The sequence below is a fragment of the Schistocerca serialis genome, chromosome 5 (assembly GCF_023864345.2).
Source record: "Schistocerca serialis cubense isolate TAMUIC-IGC-003099 chromosome 5, iqSchSeri2.2, whole genome shotgun sequence".
In the NCBI taxonomy this organism is placed as follows: domain Eukaryota; kingdom Metazoa; phylum Arthropoda; class Insecta; order Orthoptera; family Acrididae; genus Schistocerca; species Schistocerca serialis.
Window position 1 is genome coordinate 604,343,016 of NC_064642.1, and position 22,974 is coordinate 604,365,989.

The following is a 22,974-nucleotide window of genomic DNA, read 5'->3' on the forward strand; positions in this document are numbered from 1 at the left end:
AGGCCACATAACTAATGAGGAGGTATTGAATAGAATTGTGGAGAAGAGAAATTTGTGGCACAACTTGACCCAGAAGGAGGGACCACATGATAGGACATATTCTGAGGCATCAAGGGATCACCAATTTAGTATTGGATTGCGGCATGGAGGGTAAAAATCGTAGAGGGAGGCCAAGAGATGAATACACTAAACAGATTGATAAGGATGTAGGTTGCAGTAGGTACTGGGAGATGATGAAGCTTGCACAGGATAGTGTACCATGGAGAGCTGCATCAAACCAGTCTCTCTCTACTGAAGACCACAACAACAACAACAACAACAATTTTGTTTTGAAGCAGTATAACTTTTTCCTAGATCTTATTGCACAGGAAAAGAAGTAATATTACCATATAACTATTCGCAAAACATACATAAAATGACAAAATGCATGTTCATAAATTGAATTAGAAAAAAAAATGCACAAAACATCTCAGAAAAATATCAGAATTATCTTCAGATGCATACAAATTGTTTTAAAAATTAAGGATTACACTCATGTTAACAATACTTGCAGTTGTTTGTACAAAATATGACAAAGTTTCCATTTAGAAGAAAGACAGGTGCAAAAACCATTTTACATTCCAATCAACTTGAATGATAAAGACTAAAACCAAAGTTTGTCATATGAGGAACATTTTTAAATTTTTCATTTCAGATTTGATAATTACATTTAGAGGCTAACATGCATTTACTTCAACATAAGACATACAAAGGAAATATTTGATTAGTACTTACTGAGTGGTTCATGGTGTGGGTTCCTGTAGTCATGTCCTAGTTCATGAACCACGGGCAACGTATGAGTGGCCAAGTAAGTGGTCCCAACAGTCGGGATACCAGTTACTTTGGAATAAGGCTGGGCATCTCGGACATATTCTGAGTCGTGGTCACCTTTGTGCTCATACGGCAAAGACTACCAAATCCACTGGTTAGTCCCTCAGCCGTTAGGGGTAAAACCCAATGGGACTCGGGGCAAGTAAGGCTAGCATCCTGCTTCCCTGGTACTTTAAATATGATGCTGGCAACAATCAGAGCAAAATGCCTCGGACCTTTGGAGGTGACGGAGTCCCACCTCTAACTGACAAACCAGGGACTCCTAAGATACGACTTGGCAAACATATGGTAATGAGATGGGGAGCTATTAATATCAATGGGGGCTACTCTAGGAAGAAGGTAGAGCTGCAGAGGCTGCAAGTAAGATGAGGCTGGATGTTTTAGCTGTTAGTGACATTCGGGTAAGGGGTGGGAAAGAAGAGGTAGTGGGAGAATACAAGGTCTACCTGTCAGGAGTCAAAGCAGGAATAGCACAATGGGGTGAAGGGCTTTACATCAGGAAAGAAATGGAACCCAGTGTAGTTGCAATAAGGTATGTAAACGAACGACTGATGTGGATAGATTTGACAGTGTCTAGCAAGAAAATTAGGATTGTGTCAGTATATTCACATTGTGAAGGGACAGATCAAGATAAGATGGATAGTTTTTATGAGGCACTCAGTGATGTAGTTGTTAGAGTAAATGGACAAGGACAGTGTTCTGCTCATGGGTGATTTTAACGCCAGGATTGGAAATCAAACAGAAGGGTATGAAAAGGTTATGGGTAAATTTGGAGAGGATATGGAGGCCAACAGGAACGGGAAACAACTCTTGGATTTCTGTGCCAGTATGGGCTTAGTAATCACAAACTCCTTTTTTAAACATAAGAACATTCACCGGTATACTTGGGAAGGCAGGGGAACCAGATCTGTCATTGACTATATAATAACAGATCAGGAATTCAGGAAGGCTGTGAGGGACACACGTGTATTCAGGGGATTCTTTGATGACACTGATCATTATTTAATCTGCAGTGAAATTGGGATTGTGAGGCCGAAAGTGCAGGAGGTCAGGTCCATATGTAGGAGGATAAGAGTGGAGAAACTTCAGGATAAGAAAATCAGGCACAAGTACATAACAGCGATCTCAGAAAGGTACCAGTTAGTTGAGTGTAGTCAATTACAGTCATTGGAAAAGGAATGGACAAGGTACAGGGACACAGTACTAGAAGTGGCTAAAGAATGTCTTGGAACAGTAGTGTGTAAAAGTAGGATGAAGCAAACAGCTTGGTGGAATGATACAGTCAAGGCAGCCTGTAAAAGGAAAAAGAAGGCGTATCAAAAATGGCTACATACCAGAACCCAGGTAGACAGAGAAAGTTATGTTGAAGAAAGAAACAAAGCCAAACAGATAATTGCAGCATCCAAGAAGAAATCATGGGAAGACTTTGGAAACAGGTTGGAGACTATGGGTCAAGCTGCTGGAAAACCATTCTGGAGTGTAATTAGCAGTCTTCGAAAGGGAGGTAAGAAGGAAATGACAAGTATTTTGGACAGGTCAGGAAAACTGCTGGTGAATCCTGTGGATGCCTTGGGCAGATGGAGGGAATATTTTGAAGAGTTGCTCAATGTAGGTGAAAATGCGATCAGTAATGTTTCAGATTTCAAGGTAGAATGGGATAGGAATGATGATGGAAATAGGATCACATTTGAGGAAGTGGAAAAAATGGTCAATAGATTGCAGTGCAATAAAGCGGCTGGGGTGGATGAAATTAAGTCGGAACTCATCAAATACAGTGGAATGTCAGGTCTTAAATGGCTACACAGGATAATTGAAATGGCCTGGGAGTCGGGACAGATTCCATCACACTGGACAAAAGCAGTAATCACACCAATATTTAAACATGGAAACAGAAAAGATAGTAACAACTACAGAGGTATCTCTTTAATCAGCGTTGTGGGTAAAATCTTCTCAGGTATTGTTGAAAGGAAAGTGTGAGTATTAGTTGAGGACCAATTGGATGAAAATCAGTGTGGGTTTAGGCCTCTTAGAGGCTGTCAGGACCAGATCTTTAGCTTACGGCAAATAATGGAGAAGTGTTATGAGTGGAACAGGGAATTGTATCTATGCTTTATAGATCTAGAAAAGGCATATGACTGGGTTCCTAGGAGGAAGTTATTGTCTGTTCTACAAGATTATGGAATAGGAGGCAAACTTTTGCAAGCAATTAAAGGTCTTTACATGGATAGTCAAGCAGCAGTTAGAGTTGACGGTAAATTGAGTTCATGGTTCAGAGTAGTTTCAGGGGTAAGACAAGGCTGCAACCTGTCTCCATTGTTGTTCATATTATTTATGGATCATATGTTGAAAACAATAGACTGGTGGGGTGAGATTAAGATATGTGAACACAAAATAAGCAGTCTTGCATATGCAGATGACTTAGTTGTGATGGCAGATTCGATTGAAAGTTTGCAAAGTAATATTTCAGAGCTAGATCAGAAATGTAAGGACTATGGTATGAAGATTAACATCTTCAAAACGAAAGTAATGTCAGTGGGAAAGAAATATAAACGGATTGAGTGCCAAATAGGAGGAACAAAGTTAGAACAGGTGGACGGATTCAAGTACTTAGGATGCATATTCTGACAGGATTGCAACTTAGTGAAGGAAGTGGAAGCGAGGTGTAGCAAAGCTAATGCAGTGAGCACTCAGCTACAATCTACTCTCTTCTGCAAGAAGGAAGTCAGTACCAAGACTAAGTTATCTGTGCACCGTTCAATCTTTTGACCAACTTTGTTGTATGGGTGCGAAAGCTGGGTGGATTCAGGTTACCTTATCAACAAGGTTGAGGTTACGGATATGAAAGTAGCTAGGATGATTGCAGGTACTAGTAGATGGGAACAATGGCAGGAGGGTGTCCACAATGAGGAAATCAAAGAAAAACTGGGAATGAACTCTATAGATGTAGCAGTCAGGGCCAACAGGCTTAGATGGTGGGGTCATGTTACATGCATGGGAGAAGCAAGGTTACCCAAGAGACTCATGGATTCAGTGGTAGAGGGTAAGAGGAGTCTGGGCAGACCGAGGAGAAGGTACCTGGATTCGGTTAAGAATGATTTTGAAGTAATAGGTTTAACATCAGAAGAGGCACCAATGTTAGCACTGAATAGGGGATCATGGAGGAACTGTATAAGGGGGCTATGCTCCAGACTGAATGCTGAAAGGCATAATCAGTCTTAAATGATGATGATGATGATGATGAGTACTTACTGAAATTTATTACTGAAGTTTATTACATTGATTGCACGAGAGCTAATAAAAAAATCTCTGTCCATGTTTGTTGTTCATATGGTCCCTGTAATGCAGTACATATGCACTCATAAATATTTATAAATAAGTATTTTGTGAAGTTTTCTGTGTCTGGTCTGCATCTACATCTCATATTTTATTATCATTACAGGTTATGTCATTCAGTTTCATCTAGGGATCATGTTACAAATGTTACTGGTTTAGCCACCATAAAAATAAATAACTCAAGAAAATTCACATACACACAGAATACATAAGTGAACTTTATGAGGAGAAAACAGGTGGTCAGCCATGTCCTTGATGAAGGAACCATCTCAACATTTTCCTGAAGTTGCTTAGGAAAACTTTGGAGATCCACAATCAGGATGGCCAGACAGAGAAAAAGCACCATTCTCCCGATTATAAGAAACTGTGTCGTAACAACTGTACTGTCTCATCCATTTACCCTACCCCTATTGTACAATATTCTTTAGTTCATACACAGTTTCCACTAGATAATTTGTAATATGAAAAATAGTTTCGTCACATCTCTCAGCACTGTCACTGCTCACACTATGAACATGTGCTACTGACTGCAGGATGATGAACATGTTGCTACGCCCTTTCTGCTCCCTTTAGTACATATAGAAAACTGATTCCAGAACTACAACATGTGTACCATGTGTCATACGCAACTTCAGATCCTCACTTCAGTCTGCCTGAGAAACTGAGGTAGCATCCCCCCCCCCCCCCCCCCCCTATTGTGAGTGAGATGTCGTACTCAGGAGAGTAACAGGGCGTTATTGTTTAAACTATTTATTAGTGACTAGGCAAACAAAATGTACATTTATCTTTACATAGTGAACATACACACAGAACAGAACTGCCCGACTGATGTACACACATATGTACTCACTATTGAGAGTCCTCTCAACCCTGTATCTGCTACTGATATAATTGTGCCACATTCCAACATATTTATGTTGCAGTCAAATTACATTAAGTATTTCTTGAAATTTTATAAATTTATCCTTGCTCAAATATTTGTTAAAATGGTTGCTACATTGTTTTCTGAATGTACTTTATAAATGTCTGTAATTTCATTCACAAAATGGTGATATACTTCAATATACTTTGAAATTTTAGTAAAGTTAACATAAAAAATGGCTCTGAGCACTATGGTACTTAACAGCTATGGTCATCAGTCCCCTGGAACTTAGAACTACTTAAACCTAACTAACCTAAGGACATAACACAACACCTAGTCATCACGAGGCAGAGAAAATCCCTGACCCCGCCGGAAGTCAAACCCAGGAACCCGGGCGTGGGAAGCGAGAACGCTACCGCACGACCACGAGCTGCGGACAAAGTTAACATGTCTAGCAATACTGACTGCTCCTGAATTTTCTTCATGTACTTTAAGTGGCTCATCTGACTTTGCATAAAAAATACTCAAAAGTGTCTTGAATTCTCTTAATCTGAGTGACAACTTCTGACAATGTTACATACTAAGCAAAAGTAGATTATTTTGTAACACTTCCTTGTTTCTTAGATTTCCAAAATACTACATTTACAAATTACTTAATCATATGGTCTGATGTATACTTATTATCTGTGCAATCACCTAACCAATCTCCATCAACAAAACAATCTGAGTGATCAATGTTTTCAGTTATGCCATATGTTAACTTCAGTTTCATACAATTATTGCAGCACTCACAAAACATACTAAAAATGAGTATCACTGTAACAGATTTGAAATCTACTCTAATAGTTCACACAGCAACTTATATTTGACTGTGCTCCTGAGCTAATATTCAGGAGGGTGTCTTTTAAGTTCCTGTACTTAGTATCATGACAAGTTTGGGTATGCCATACTGCTATGGGACCCTAAGATTCATTTGAAGAATACTTCAAAGAGAAATACAGTATTAAGAACAGTTTAGATTTTGTAAACAAGTTACCAGTTGTTAACATCTCAACAGAAGAAAATTAGTCTCTCTTAATGTACACAGCTTTTTGTAAAGCATTCATGTGAAAGACTGTATACATATTGTGTCACAATCATTCTGTTTACTCAACATTAATCTAGAACAACAGCTGTATATCATACAGTAAAATGTGATTCAAATCAAAACTGTTTCTGCTTTCTAGGGAACTATTATAAGCAAGCAGATGGTCTCAAAATGGGTTCACCTTTATGTTAAGTGAAAAGTTGGAGACTGATATTCTTAAAGGTGAAACACTGGCATAACATGTTGTGTATTGGTGCACAGATATCAGTGATATTCTCTGTATTTGGAAAGTTACCACTAGGAAACTCCAGAAGTTCTTGGAAAACATAAACCAGTGGCATACTAACATAAAGATCAGTATGCAGTTATGGGATTCCTCCATTAATTTCCTAGACACTGACTTACATATAGAAAACAGTAGCTACAAATTTAATTTTACCAGAAAGACTCCTTTACTGACACATGCATCCCAGCTTCCTCTCACCGAGCGAGGTGGCGCAGTGGTTAGACATTGGACTCTCATTCGGGAGGACGATGGTTCAATCCCGCGTCCGGCCATCCTGATTTAGGTTTTCCATGATTTCCCTAAATCACTCCAGGCAAATGCCGGGATCGTTCCTTTCAAAGGGCACGGCCGACTTCCTTCCCCATCCTTCCCCAATCCGATGAGACCGATGACCACGCTGTCTGGTCTCCTTCTCCAAACCAACCCACCAACCCCCTAAGGTAAGTCTTTCCGCTCCTGGGATTGGAATGACTCCTTACCCTCTCCCTTAAAACCCACATCCTTTCGTCTTTCCCTCTCCTTCCCTCTTTCCTGATGAAGCAACCGTGGGTTGTGAAACCTTGAATTTTGTGTGTGTGTTTGTTAGTGTCTCTATCAACATACCAACACTTTCGTTTGGTAAGTTGCATCATTTTTGTTTTTAGATATATTTTTCCCATGTGGGATGTATACTTTTATATGTATAATATTAAAATACAGGGTGTACATGAAGTCTGAGAACACTTTCAATTACTTATTGCACAAGAACCAAACATTGTACGGATACCGTACATATGCAATTTTGAAGAGAAACCTTGAACGATTTTTTTTTTTTTTTTTTTAACTACGTTAGCATAGTTTGTTAATTTGCCGATAGTCAGCACTAGTTGCTAGCATGGGGAGTTCAGGTGCGAGAGCACCTTGCCGAGAGCACTGTCACTGGATATTCCTACTTGGACATGTTGCAGTAATGGCTGATGCCTCTAATGCATTTGGACTCTCCGTTCATCTATGAGCAAGATGGAGCTGCACCCATTTTCATCATGAAGTTTGTGTGTACCTGAACACGGAGCTGCCACAGCAATGGATGGGCTGTGCTACAGAAAGGGACAGCTGTTTCATGAAATGGCCTCCCCGATCACCAGATCTCACTACGTGTGACTGTTTTCTACGGGGACATAATAAAGATCTGGTGTATGTACTGCCTCTACCATGCAATGTAGCAGAGCTCTGGGAGAAAATACGGGAAGTGACTGCCACAGTCGACGATGCTATGCTGGGACAGGTATGGCAAGAATTCAGTTACCGTATTGAGGTCTGCCCCCCCATGAACCATGGACCTTGCCGTTGGTGGGGAGGCTTGCGTGCCTCAGCGATACAGATAGCCATACCGTAGGTGCAACCACAACGGAGGGGTATCTGTTGAGAGGCCAGACAAACGTGTGGTTCCTGAAGAGGGGCAGCAGCCTTTTCAATAGTTGCAAGGGCAACAGTCTGGATGATTGACTGATCTGGCCTTGTAACAATAACCAAAACGGCCTTGCTGTGCTGGTACTGCGAACGGCTGAAAGCAAGGGGAAACTACAGCCGTAATTTTTCCCGAGGGCATGCAGCTTTACTGTATGATTACATGATGATGGCGTCCTCTTGGGTAAAATATTCCGGAGGTAAAATAGTCCCCCATTCGGATCTCCGGGCGGGGACTGCTCAAGAGGATGTCGTTATCAGGAGAAAGAAAACTGGCGTTCTACAGATCGGAGCGTGGAATGTCAGATCCCTTAATCGGGCAGGTAGGTTAGAAAATTTAAAAAGGGAAATGGATAGGTTGAAGTTAGATATAGTGGGAATTAGTGAAGTTCGGTGGCAGGAGGAACAAGACTTCTGGTCAGGTGACTACAGGGTTATAAACACAAAATCAAATAGGGGTAATGCAGGAGTAGGTTTAATAATGAATAGGAAAATAGGAATGCGGGTAAGCTACAACAAACAGCATAGTGAACGCATTATTGTGGCCAAGATAGATACGAAGCCCACGCCTACTACAGTAGTGCAAGTTTATATGCCAACTAGCTCTGCAGATGACGAAGAAATTGAAGAAATGTATGATGAAATAAAAGAAATTATTCAGATTGTGAAGGGAGACGAAAATTTAATAGTCATGGGTGACTGGAATTCGAGTGTAGGGAAAGGGAGAGAAGGAAACATAGTAGGTGAATATGGATTGGGGGACAGAAATGAAAGAGGAAGCCGCCTGGTCGAATTTTGCACAGAGCACAACATAATCATAACTAACACTTGGTTTAAGAACCATGAAAGAAGGTTGTATACATGGAAGAACCCTGGAGATACTAAAAGGTATCAGATAGATTATATAATGGTAAGACAGAGATTTAGGAACCAGGTTTTAAATTGTAAGACATTTCCAGGGGCAGATGTGGACTCTGACCACAATCTATTGGTTATGACCTGTAGATTAAAACTGAAGAAACTGCATAAAGGTGGGAATTTAAGGAGATGGGACCTGGATAAACTAAAGGAACCAGAGGTTGTACAGAGATTCAGGGAGAGCATAAGGGAGCAATTGACAGGAATGGGGGAAATAAATACAGTAGAAGAAGAATGGGTAGCTTTGAGGGATGAATTAGTGAAGGCAGCAGAGGATCAAGTAGGTAAAAAGACAAGGGCTAGTAGAAATCCTTGGGTAACAGAAGAAATATTGAATTTAATTGATGAAAGGAGAAAATATAAAAATGCAGTAAGTGAAACAGGCAAAAAGGAATACAAACGTCTCAGAAATGAGATTGACAGGAAGTGCAAAATGGCTAGGCAGGGATGGCTAGAGGACAAATGTAAGGATGTAGAGGCCTATCTCACTAGGGGTAAGATAGATACCACCTACAGGAAAATTAAAGAGACCTTTGGAGATAAGAGAACGACTTGTATGAATATCAAGAGCTCAGATGGAAACCCAGTTCTAAGCAAAGAAGGGAAAGCAGAAAGGTGGAAGGAGTATATAGAGGGTCTATACAAGGGCGATGTACTTGAGGACAATATTATGGAAATGGAAGAGGATGTAGCTGAAGATGAAATGGGAGATATGATACTGCGTGAAGAGTTTGACAGAGCACTGAAAGACCTGAGTCGAAACAAGGCCCCCGGAGTAGACAATATTCCATTGGAACTACTGACGGCCGTAGGAGAGCCAGTCCTGACAAAACTCTACCATCTGGTGAGCAAGATGTATGAAACAGGCGAAATACCCTCAGACTTCAAGAAGAATATAATAATTCCAATCCCAAAGAAAGCAGGTGTTGACAGATGTGAAAATTACCGAACTATCAGCTTAATAAGTCACAGCTGCAAAATACTAACACGAATTCTTTACAGACGAATGGAAAAACTAGTAGAAGCCAACCTCGGGGAAGATCAGTTTGGATTCCGTAAAAACACTGGAACACGTGAGGCAATACTGACCTTACGACTTATCTTAGAACAAAAGATTAAGGAAAGGCAAACCTACGTTTCTAGCATTTGTAGACTTAGAGAAAGCTTTTGACAATGTTGATTGGAATACTCTCTTTCAAATTCTAAAGGTGGTAGGGGTAAAATACAGAGAGCGAAAGGCTATTTACAATTTGTACAGAAGCCAGATGGCAGTTGTAAGAGTCGAGGGACATGAAAGGGAGGCAGTGGTTGGGAAGGGAGTAAGACAGGGTTGTAGCCTCTCCCCGATGTTGTTCAATCTGTATATTGAGCAAGCAGTAAAGGAAACAAAAGAAAAATTCGGAGTAGGTATTAAAATTCATGGAGAAGAAATAAAAACTTTGAGGTTCGCCGATGACATTGTTATTCTGTCAGAGACAGCAAAGGACTTGGAAGAGCAGTTGAATGGAATGGACAGTGTCTTGAAAGGAGGATATAAGATGGACATCAACAAAAGCAAAACAAGGATAATGGAATGTAGTCTAATGAAGTCGGGTGATGCTGAGGGAATTAGATTAGAAGGTGAGGCACTTAAAGTAGTAAAGGAGTTTTGCTATTTGGGGAGCAAAATAACTGATGATGGTCGAAGTAGAGAGGATATAAAATGTAGGCTGGCAATGGCAAGGAAAGCGTTTGTGAAGAAGAGAAATTTGTTAACATCCAGTATTGATTTAAGTGTCAGGAAGTCATTTCTGAAAGTATTCGTATGGAGTGTAGCCATGTATGGAAGTGAAACATGGACGATAAATAGTTTGGACAAGAAGAGAATAGAAGCTTTCGAAATGTGGTGCTACAGAAGAATGCTGAAGATTAGATGGGTAGATCACATAACTAATGAGGAAGTATTGATTAGGATTGGGGAGAAGAGAAGTTTGTGGCACAACTTGACCAGAAGAAGGGATCGGTTGGTGGGACATGTTCTGAGGCATCAAGGGATCACCAATTTAGTATTGGAGGGCAGCGTGGAGGGTAAAAATCGTAGAGGGAGACCAAGAGATGAATACACTAAGCAGATTCAGAAGGATGTAGGTTGCAGTAGGTACTGGGAGATGAAAAAGCTTGCACAGGATAGAGTAGCATGGAGAGCTGCATCAAACCAGTCTCAGGACTGAAGACCACAACAACAACAATTGAGGTCTGCTAAGTCACTCATGGTTTGCATATCGAATGTTTGCAAAACCAACTTTCATAGTTCCTCTTCAAAATGCAATATTTATGTCATTTCTACAATGTTTATTTCTTTTGCAATAAATAATTGAATGTCTTCCTGGACTTTATGTACACCCTGCATATATATCTGCTCACCAAGCAGGCAAGCTTTCGGAGTCAGTGGCTCCTTCTTCAAGCAGAAGAATTGAAGGGAAAGGAAGAGGGGTGAAGGAAAAGGACTGGAGAGATCTAGGAAAAGGGGTAGATTTCAGGAAAGTCACCCAGAGCTGGGGGTCAGGGGAGACTTATCGCAGGGATTGCTTTGAAGGAAAAACTCTCAAATCTCCAAAAGTTTTCCATGGATTGCTTTGAAACTGTGACAAATTGTGGTACCTATTTATTAAAAAAATTTTCTGGGGGACTTTCCCAAAATCTACCTCTTTTCCCAGGCCTCTCTAGTCCTTTTCCTTCACCCCTCTTCCTTCCCTTCAAACCTTCTAACTGAAGAAGGACTGACTGGCTCTAAAAGCTTGCCTAATTACAACCACCTTCTATGTGTGTGTTCTGCTGCCGCTATGCGAGTAGATTTTTTATCCATTCAATTAAATTACTTTGTCAAAAATTGATTCTTTTCGTTGCTAAATATATACATGTAATATATAATAGGGAAATATGGTTACAAAAGATCCCAACTATACCTTTGTGATTTACTTCAAATTTTTGTATGTTACTGTGATAAACAATTACATGCACGATAGTGGCAGTCATGGTTTACTGTTTTACGATTAGAATACCACTACAGAATCTGAATTCCCAAAAACAGTAAACAAGGCTCAACGTGAGGGAGAGGGGGTTGGGTTGGGTTGTGTTGGGGGAGGAGACCAAACTGCGAGGTCATCGGTGTCACCAGATTAGGGAAGGAAGTCGGCCGTGCCCTTTTCAAAGGAACCATCTCGGCATTTGCCTGAAGAGATTTAGGGAAATCATGGAAAACCTAAATCAGGATGGTGGGACGCGGGATTGAACCGTCGTCCTTCCGAATGCGAGTCCAGTGTGCTAACCACTGCGCCACTTCGCTCGGTGGGGAGAGGGGGAAGAGGGTATGGACAGAGGGATGGGAAGAAATGGGCAAAGAAAATGGGAAGGAGGAGATGGACAGAGGGAGGGGGCAGGAGGAAATGGAGAGGGGACCTGTAGAGGACAGATGGTGATGGGGGGGGGGGAATGTGGTGGTGGAATGAGAGAGAGAGAGAGGGGGGGAGGAGACGGTGCACAGAGAGAGGGGGAGGAGGTGGTGGACAGAAAAGGGGGAAAGAGGAGGAGATGGAAAGGGAAAAGCAGAGATGGATGGTAACAAGGGAGAAAAGGACGTTGGGACATATATTCCATTTCCACACATTTTAGCAATGTGTGCTTTTTCTTTTCTTTCTTTTCCATTTAAGCAGATTCGGCCACAGCAAAGCATGGCTGGGTACAGCTAGTATGTAATACCAGAATATGCACAAGTCCTACACATGGAATGAAAGGGTGCAAAGCTCACTCAATTAGAAACATTAGAAATTAAATAACAAGTGTGCAGTCCTCACATTTACTACTGAATGAGGAAACCGTTCAATTATTCACCCCTTTCAGACAATGTTACAACCTCAACATAGGACAAGAACCTTGGTGCCATCATTCATAAATAGATAATGACAAAAGTTCCCACCCTGTGCAAGTATGTCTACACCCATTTACGTTTATTCATACTTGTAAATGGAGTCCTAATGAATGTTCTAGAACACAAACTTAGCTGTGTCTCAGTTGTCAACAGAAGTAACTTTTACAGTTTGAGGAAGAAGCAACAGATTAAATATGGTAGTTGATGTGTTTATCTCCATCTTTGGGAGCACCGTTTTCTAGAAAATGGATATATAACCAGAAACCTAGGTCATATAATAGTAATGAGGTTTGTGAACAAGCGAAAAAAAGTGCTTCATTTATACAAAGTGTATGTCACTAACTTTTTCATCTCATCAGGAAGTTTATTATACAGTTTTATTCCCTGATAGAAAATGTCATTTTGAGCTTCTTGTTTTTCTTTTCTTTTTTTTTCTTTTTTTTTCCTTTCTGTAAATTTAAATCCCGATTGGCTCTTGTTCCATGATTATGTATTTATGCATAGAAGTATTAGTAAAACGCTTAGTAATATTTTCCCTGACATATAATACAGTTAGTAGATGTACTCACCTGCTGAGTGAGGATACCAATTTTTTGTAACAGTTCCTTAAGGTAGGGCTGACTACTGCTTCTGGTTATTACTCTTATTTCCCCTATTCTGCACTTAAAAATTTTACCCATGTTTTGTGCCTCGGATCTCCAGAAAAGAATACTGTAACTAGTAAATGAGTGTATGTAGTATTAGGACATCAGCTGTTGCAAACTAATGCTAGAACTGTAAGAGCAAAAGATTATGATGACTTACTTCTTACCTGCATCTTTGTGTATTCAGTCCATGTTAACATGTTAATTGACAATCAATAACGTCCCAAAAATTTGGTATTTGTTGCACAATCTATAAATTTTTCATCTGTGTGTAATGTGACAGAATTGTGTTCACTCTTTGCGCTGAAGTGCATACTGTTTGTTTTCTTTATGTCCAATATTAATTTACTACATCCTGTGCAATTGTAGCTATCCCTGTGAATTTCATTAACTTTCTCTAATAGGAGCTTTGGTGTTTTAACAGTGACTGTGATGTTGCTGTTATCTGCAAGGAGGAATTTTTATCTGTATCTGATATTGTCTGTAAAATTATTTATATATATTATGAATAGAGTTGGAGCCAATGCACTACACTGAGGGACACCTATATGCTCGTAACCTGGCAAATGCTTTACTAAAAAATTTTCATCAGATGTTTGAAGTCACTCTATGCAAGACTGGAACTACTCATTTGCTATTCCCATTACACGTAGTGTTTCTAGCATGTTTAACAGTATATTATGATAAACAGTGGTGTCAAAAGCATTGGACAATGCTACAGATGTGCCTGTAAAACAGTCATCCTTGCCAAGAGTTTCACGTACCATTTTTTTGAAACCTGTAGTGATTGATACTACACTTCTCCTCTTTGGAAATTTAACTGTGCTTCATTATAAGGTTGTATCTATTCATGTCATTTATGAATCTGGCCTGTTGATTTCAATACTCTTTGCATTACCTTCCTTTAGGAAGAGCTCAACTTGTGCATGCTCTAGATACTCTGGTGAAATATCTGAACTACAGGGCTCATTTGCTTCAGTTGTTAATGGGAGCTGTTTGCTCTCCATGCATGCCTTTAGAACAGAGACTTTAACTTCACATATATCTGGCAACTCCTTATTTTTTAATTTCTGTGTAGTCTTCCTGACTTCCAAACTCTGTTGTAGGAAGCAGCTTCATTGTACCATGTAAGCCATTGTGGATGCTACACGTGTTTTAAAAAGATTTTGTTGCAGCTTCACTACAACGCCAGTGAAATAATCATTTACAAAATTTGCCAATCCATGAATGTGTTCCATTACTCTACGACCATCTTTGGTTTGTATGTTGTTATACATTCCTGGAAATTGAAATTAGAACACCGTGAATTCATTGTCCCAGGAAGGGGAAACTTTATTGACACATTCCTGGGGTCAGATACATCACATGATCACACTGACAGAACCACAGGCACATAGACACAGGCAACAGAGCATGCACAATGTCGGCACTAGTACAGTGTATATCCACCTTTCGCAGCAATGCAGGCTGCTATTCTCCCATGGAGACGATCGTAGAGATGCTGGATGTAGTCCTGTGGAACGGCTTGCCATGCCATTTCCACCTGGCGCCTCAGTTGGACCAGCGTTCGTGCTGGACGTGCAGACCGCGTGAGATGACGCTTCATCCAGTCCCAAACATGCTCAATGGGGGACAGATCCAGAGATCTTGCTGGCCAGGGTAGTTGACTTACACCTTCTAGAGCACGTTGGGTGGCACGGGATACATGCGGACGTGCATTGTCCTGTTGGAACAGCAAGTTCCCTTGCCGGTCTAGGAATGGTAGAACGATGGGTTCGATGACGGTTTGGATGTACCGTGCACTATTCAGTGTCCCTTCGACGATCACCAGTGGTGTACGGCCAGTGTAGGAGATCGCTCCCCACACCATGATGCCGGGTGTTGGCCCTGTGTGTCTCGGTCGTATGCAGTCCTGATTGTGGCGCTCACCTGCACGGCGCCAAACACGCATACGACCATCATTGGCACCAAGGCAGAAGCGACTCTCATTGCTGAAGACGACACGTCTCCATTCGTCCCTCCATTCACGCCTGTCGCGACACCCCTAGAGGCGGGCTGCACGATGTTGGGGTGTGAGCGGAAGACGGCCTAACAGTGTGCGGGACCGTAGCCCAGCTTCATGGAGACGGTTGCGAATGTTCCTCGCCGATACCCCAGGAGCAACAGTGTCCCTAATTTGCTGGGAAGTGGCGGTGCGGTCCCCTACGGCACTGCGTAGGATCCTACGGTCTTGGCGTGCATCCGTGCGTCGCTGCGGTCCGGTCCCAGGTCGACGGGCACGTGCACCTTCCGCCGACCACTGGCGACAACATCGATGTACTGTGGAGACCTCACGCCCCACGTGTTGAGCAATTCGGCGGTACGTCCACCCGGCCTCGCGCACGCCCTCGCTCAAAGTCCGTCAACTGCACATACGGTTCACGTCCACGCTGTCGCGGCATGCTACCAGTGTTAAAGACTGCGATGGAGCTCTGTATGCCACGGCAAACTGGCTGACACTGACGGCGACAGTGCACAAATGCTGCGCAGCTAGCGCCATTCGACTGCCAACACCGCGGTTCCTGGTGTGTCCGCTGTGCCGTGCGTGTGATCATTGCTTGTACAGCCCTCTCGCAGTGTCCGGAGCAAGTATGGTGGGTCTGACACACCGGTGTCAATGTGTTCTTTTTTCCATTTCCAGGAGTGTAGTTGTGTCTCCATTTCCCAGATTCTTGTTTTATGTCATCCCACACTACTTTGCCTTGATTTGGCATTATTGTTTGGCAGCAAGCAGTAATCTCCTACATATTTTTCTGTACCTTTGATAATAACCAAGGAACTGTGGATTAATGTAGTGACTTTGTAGAGAACTCAGAAATTTAAGTGTCTCGGAGGACATTCTAAAACCTGCAGCTGTAAGTCTGTTTTCTTTAGCTTCTGCTGCAGAAGTGGCTACTTTTCAAAAAGCCTCCTCATAAATTAATTTAGACAGTGTGCAAAATTAAAGAACTTAACACCTATAATATTTTCCATATATACTTCATTCCAGGTTTTAGTTGCTAGTGCCCTATGAAAAGTATGTATTTTACATTCAAAGATAATCTTTTTGTAGGCCTGCTGTTTTGAAGGTTTTATCAAGGGTGCCTTTATCTTTATTATTTGACAGTAATGATCAGAATGGCCAAGGTCTCTTATAAATACTTTACAGTTTTCCCTGTGCTATCTGGTCTAAAACTGACACTGAACTTTTGATATCCTAGTAGCAGTGCTTACCATTTGTGACACACCAAAAGTGCTCAGAAGGCTTAGGATGTTATTGCTGATTTCACCCGTACATTAATATGCAGGATGACCAAAAAGTCATGTTAACATATGAAAATGCACTAATTCACTGAATAATGTAAGTAGAGAGGTGATACTTGATACAATGCCTGAAATGACGTAAGGATTTACTGAAACTAAAAACAAGTGTAAAAACTGACCAACATATGGTACTGGACAGCAACAGATCAGTGACACTGAATGAGAATTGTTTTTTATTAGCTATAGTGAGAGAGGGAGTCACATGCACCAGCAATCATGTCATGTAGACTTTGCTAGAAAAGGCATGTTTACCAAAGCTTTATCATCAGAATAGAGAATTAATCACTTAAGCTTAATATTAGCAAAATAAGGGTATTCCAGTGTGTAAAGCTCATGCAATAAGGATCACTGCGAAAAAAATTATTGCAAATTCTGAATGGAGACGTTAGCAGGCTCATGCCCACATGGTAAGGTAGTGCTGCTGAAGTCACATATCACACCACAACTTTTGCACTACTGTTTAGAGATCACTAAGGTGTATTCTCAAAGTCCCGTTTCCTCATAAACTGTTATCCATCACTTCTGTGAAGCAGAGAACATATGCTGTGTGAGCACTTCAAAAGATGGGGGAAAAGGACAATTGGTTGTCTGACGTGTTGTGGACCTATGAAGCCCAATTGACCCTAACTTCACCCTTGCTATTTGGAGCATGCTATTTTTTTACGAGGTATTTTAAATAAAGAGGATTTATCTGCCATCCCCATTCAATGATGGGAAAATGGTTTACTGTGCAATTTATCAATGTGTTGTGCCTGTAGAAATAATACTACTAGGATTTTTTCTACTGTTTTTAATGAGTCTACTTTATCCTTTGGTGTCATATCTTTGTAAGGCAACCTTATAGTGATGTTATTGCTTTTTAACACATTAATGATGCATGGATAAGTCCCTCGTGGACTTGGCATGCAGAAATTGATTATTTGTTTATATAATGCACAGTGGTGGTAATTGTTAAACATTAAAAGCCTTATATGTATGGGTGCCTTCTTGAAAAGTCGGTATTTGTGGAATTCTGGGGAAAATGGGTTAAATTACAACAAACTGCAGCAACAGACTTATCTAAATATAGCTTAGGATCATGAGTGGGTTCATGGGGGTGGCTGAAAGCGGGAAGAGTGTATTTGTTTAAATGTTACACTGTGATATTTCTTAAACAGGGTACATCTGTGTAAATTACGTAATATTATTCTTGAAAAGACGTTAAAAAGTGGATTTTTTGAATATTGGGAGCAAATCGGCACTATTGTAACAAATTAGAGCAAACACTCACAAAACTGTAAGTAGCAGTAAATTATAGTAATGAGAGCAAGGCTTTAATAATGTTTGCATTTAACTGTGAAGATTATTTTTATTGTGCCTAGGGGACAGTGGCAAATCTCTGCAGTGATCCGTTCACTACAGTGAACAGACAAAGAATGACAAAAATTCACTCGACTGGAATATAAATGAAAGGGGAAGACGGGAAATTTGTTGTAACTAATCTTATTGGCGTAAAAAGATAAGGAAGATATGATTTCTTGCCTCTTGTAAATCTTCCTATTGACCTAGGTCAGTGGGGGAAAGGTGACCTTCGTTTTGGTCTTAGAACCAGCACAGTGGATGGGTGACCAAGGAGGGGACAGTTGACATGTTTTGGGTTGCATCCTGACCTTGAATGTACCACACGCAATTGCCTCAGAGACGTGGGTGGGGTGCCAGCTTGCACCGTGAAGTTGAGAGGAGATCATTATCTTAGGAAGAAAGCACCCTGCCCCACTAATAACGTGGTGACTGAAAAGGATGGAATGATATAATATAGAGCAAAAAAATGTAATCATAGTGTTTGACGATTTTTACAACCGTAGGAGGGTTGCACTTCAAGGCACGAGAAAGAGCACAGGAATGTTACTGATTCTGATTCAAATGTGGTGCAAGTGTTCAGGGAAATACACTATGACAGACCAAGATTTGCGCTCCACGAACGCAGCCAGTTCTGGTCAGCACTCCGGCTTTCCTCGCCACTGTGCTATTCCTAGCGGGTGTGCGTTGAGACGCCTATATGCTGAAGGCTGCACACGCAGGAAACTTAGGAAGACGCGTTTTCAACATAGTACAACAGTTCCTAAGAGCGAAATCTGCATCATACTTTCACAAGCAGATTTTATCACACGTATTTAATTTCAACTCTTTCTTTTCAGCCAAAACAATAACTTTTATTACTTGATTAAAGAAGTATACATTAGGTAGTGCTAATACGGTGAGAGGAACTACAAAAAGCTTTACCTATAGGCATTTAATATAAAGTTATTACGTTTATAAATTTTAGTTTATAATGTGTAATATGTCGTGGACTATAGTTCGTGATGTGGTCAAACACATGGAGTTACGCAGATTAAAATCTGCTAAACCTGAACGCTGGTGAGACGTTGTCAATTTCATGGGGGAAAGACACCTGTATTGAACCAAACATTGAAATAACTTTAGTGACTTGTCTTTGTGCAGTCGAAGATATTGGTCTTAAGGTGACATTTTATCACTGTCTTTTAAACACTGTAAGTAGGCTGTATGAGTTTCTTTTATTGGTAACGCCACGTAGCGCTCTGTTTGAAAATCACTGGCTGTGCTGTGTGCAGTCTGTGGCTGGTTTGCATTGTTGTTGGCTATTGCAGTGTTGGGCAGTTGGCTGTTAACAGCGCGTAGCGTTGCGCAGTTGGAGGTGAGCCGCTAGCGGTGGTGGATGTGGGGAGAGAGATGGCGGAATTTTGAGAACGGACGATCTGGACGTGTGTCCATCAGAAAGAGTAAATTTGTAATATTGGATATCACGGACTGATATATATATTATGACTTTTGAATACTATTAAGGTAAATACATTGTTTGCTCTCTATCAAAATCTTTCATTTGCAAACTATGCCTATCAGTAGTTAGTGCTTTTAGTAGTTTGAATCTTTTATTTAGCTGGCAGTAGTGGCGCTCGCTGTATTGAGTAATTCGAGTTACAAAGATTTTTGTTAAGGTAAGTGATTTGCGAAACGTATAGGTTAATTTAGTCAGGGCCATTCTCTTGTAGGGATTATTGAAAGTTAGACTGCGTTGCGCTAAAAATATCGTGTGTCAGTTTAGTGATGATAAGAATAAGTAAAGAGAGAAATGTCTGAGTACGTTCAGTTTTGCTCAGCTGTTGGAAAATCAAATAACGTAAGGGGTTTTCCAGCGCAGTAATTCACTAATTTTTCGAAGGGGAAGTTTCATAACACCTGGACTAGACAAACAGGTTGTTGAACTGGGTGCTACATTGTATGTCTATCACGTCAAGTTGGAAGTAATGAGGTACATTAAGAGCCAAGAGCGGAAACGATCTGACAGATAAATCTAAATCAGTCTTCGGTTGCGAAATTTCTTTGCGAAATCGTGATGAAAAGTTTGAATTATTAAAACGTAGACACATATGTCAGGGCTGCAAATGACTACCTCGACTTATGGAAAATGTTCCAGGCCATGAATCGAAAGCTGTTGTTTTCCCAAGGACTTCTTTTTGTTTGATGGCATCAGTCTGTTCATCACACGTTAATAAATGATTCTTCCCCTGCATTAAGGCATTTCATGTGACTACTTTACTTACCTTAGCCTCAGTTTTTGTCCTAATGGCTCCCTTCAGTTCAGTCACCATTCACTGCCGTTCGTCATGTTAGTAGGCAGTTTAGGTTTTTATGTTGGTAACGCCACGTAGCGCTCTGTATGAAAATCACTGACTGTGCTGTGTGCAGTCTGTGGCTGGTTTGCAATGTTGGAATTTTTGCTATTGTAGTGTTGGGCAGTTGTATGTGAACAACCCATAGCGTTGTCCAGTTAGAGGTGAGCCACGTAAGACTGGATGTCATGAACTGATATATATATATATATATATATATATATATATATATATATATGATGACTTTTGAACGCTATTAAGGTAAATACATTGTTTGTTTTCTATCAAAATCTTTCATTTGCTAGCTATGCCTATCAGTAGTTAGAACCTTCAGTAGTTAGAAACCTTTATTTAGCTGGCAGTAGTGGCGCTCGCTGTATTGAGTAATTCGAGTTACGAAGATTTTTGTGAGGTTAGTGATTCATGAAAGGTATAGGTTATTGTTGTTAGCAGGGCCATTCATTTGTAGGGATTATTGAAAGTCAGATTGCGTTGCGCCAAAAATATTGTGTATCAGTTGAGTGATGATGAGAATAAGTAAAGAGAGAAATGTCTGAGTACGTTCAGTTTTGCTCAGCTGTTTGAAAATCAAATAACGTAAGAAACTTCCTGGCAGATTAAAACTGTGTGCCCGACCGAGACTCGAACTCGGGACCTTTGCCTTTCACGGGCAAGTGCTCTACCATCTGAGCTAATAACATAAGAGTTTTTCCAGCAGCGTCATTCATAAATTTTTCTAAGGTGAGGTTTCAGTCAGAAGACAAGTGCATTATATCGACTTTCTGGTTGGTGTCATAATGTTCTAGTAAGTGTTTATCCAGCCTATAGCAGTGCGATGGAATATTAAAGCACTTTTCATGGTCTTTAAACGATACAAAAAGTAAGGCAATTCCCATTCGGCACTGAACGATGTGGCTTCTCCACATTTCATTTTTAGACAAGTGCATAGATGCTGCAGTATTCCTGGAGTAGAACGTAAATGAAATTTAATGTAAGTAGTATTGTCAGAAAACTGATTGGCGTCTGAGAAGGCGAATGTTTTGCTCAAATAGCGACTGGCAGCAGCCTTCATTTTGTTCTTCCTCCTCACCCCTCAGCCTCAGTCACTGCTGTGCCTGGAAGCACATTCGGAGCACTCGCGCTCGTTGAGCGTTATTTGGCAGGCCTGCACTAATACCTTAAACTGTATTCAAGGAAAAGGTGAGGTGTGTAATAAAATATTTACAAAAGCATTGTTTAAACGGCATAAAGTTAAAATTATTTATGTGGTACATTACACAACATTTCTGAAAATATTCAAAGTGTCACACAGTTCAAAATATTCTACATAGAACTCAGTAATTTTTGAAGTCACTAAATCATGGACGAACATGGGCAATAGAGTGTAATGATCAGGTATACTGGCTTGAGGGTGTAGAATGGACGCAGGGAGCTAATGAACTTGGTCCTTCGTAAGAATTGTGGCTACAGGCCTCAATATGGGATGTGGAGCGATGAGGGCAAAGGTATATTTATAATATTACAGTGGAAGGGCATTAACTTTGAATTAGGATATTTAGAGATTAATAAGTCACTGGGATAGGGGATGACTGATTTTACATTTGAATCTGAAAAAAACTAGTTATACATCAGGACCTCAACTGATGGGCCTTAAGTTTGGATCTGAAGGTAGAGGCTGGGCATTGAGATCTGAGGGTATTGGATGAAGATTAGGGTCAGATGGTATGAGTCTAAGATTGTGATCTGAAAGTATCGGTTTTAGGTTTGGATCTGAAGGGATCGGACGGAAAATTGGGATTTGATGGTAAGGGATGGAGGTTAGGGTCAGAGGGTATAGGTCTAAGGTTGGGATCTGAAGGTATGGGTTTTAAATTCGGATCTGACGGTATGGGGCGGAGATTAGGGTCAGTAGGTATAGGTCTAAGATTGTTATCTGAAGGAATAGGTTTTAAATTTGGATATGAGGGGATTGGCTGGACATTGGGATCTGAGGGTATGGGATGCAAGCTAGGGTCAGAGGGTATAGGCCTAAGATTTGGATCTGAAGGTATTGCTTTTAAGTTTTGGTCTGAAGGGATCACACTACCAATGGGACTTGAGGGTATGGGATGAAGGTTAGGGTTAGAGGGTACAGGTCTCAGATTGGGATTGTCAGGAAGGGGCTGTACGTTTGGTGCTATAGGAACCGATCTAGCACTCCTGTCTAAGATTACAGATGGGCCATATGAACAGGAGCGTGAAGTTTTGACAATATGGTTGATGAAATGGGGAGCTATATCATCACTTGCTCCCTGGAGACCTCGTTGATTGATGTGCTTAGAAATGTAATAGTCTTCATGTACTTTTTCACTGTGTCGTCTAAAGCCCGAATCACTTCCAGTGACAAAGTCGCTTGGCTCTGAAACTCCGTGGCAATCACCTTCATTATGTTGTGCACGCACTTTAATGACACAGAATGCGAACACCTCTGCGATTATCTGGAATGACAGAAAAATTTGTTAGTCTTTGTTAATGCACACAAGTATGTTAACAAAGTTTCTGTTTAGCTTTAAACAAAATTCTAGGAACAAATTACACGTTTTCTAGCTGACAACTACAATAGCTCCAT

The 22,974-nt window shown here is 40.8% G+C and overlaps 1 protein-coding gene across 4 annotated transcripts in view; it reads right to left on the minus strand.

Annotated features, from left to right (window-relative positions):
- Positions 1-22,974, minus strand: part of LOC126482365 (cell surface glycoprotein 1-like) — a 1,103,416-nt gene that overhangs the window by 890,885 nt on the left and 189,557 nt on the right. Inside the window, exon 3 of one of the 4 annotated variants that reach the window (XM_050106452.1) lies at positions 21,990-22,034. The exons of the other annotated variants lie outside the window; for them this stretch is intronic. Coding sequence (XP_049962409.1) covers positions 22,003-22,034 — 32 coding nt within the window. The 3' untranslated portion in view covers positions 21,990-22,002. Of the gene's footprint in view, positions 1-21,989; positions 22,035-22,974 lie in introns of those variants that run through there. 4 annotated transcript variants of the gene reach the window in all.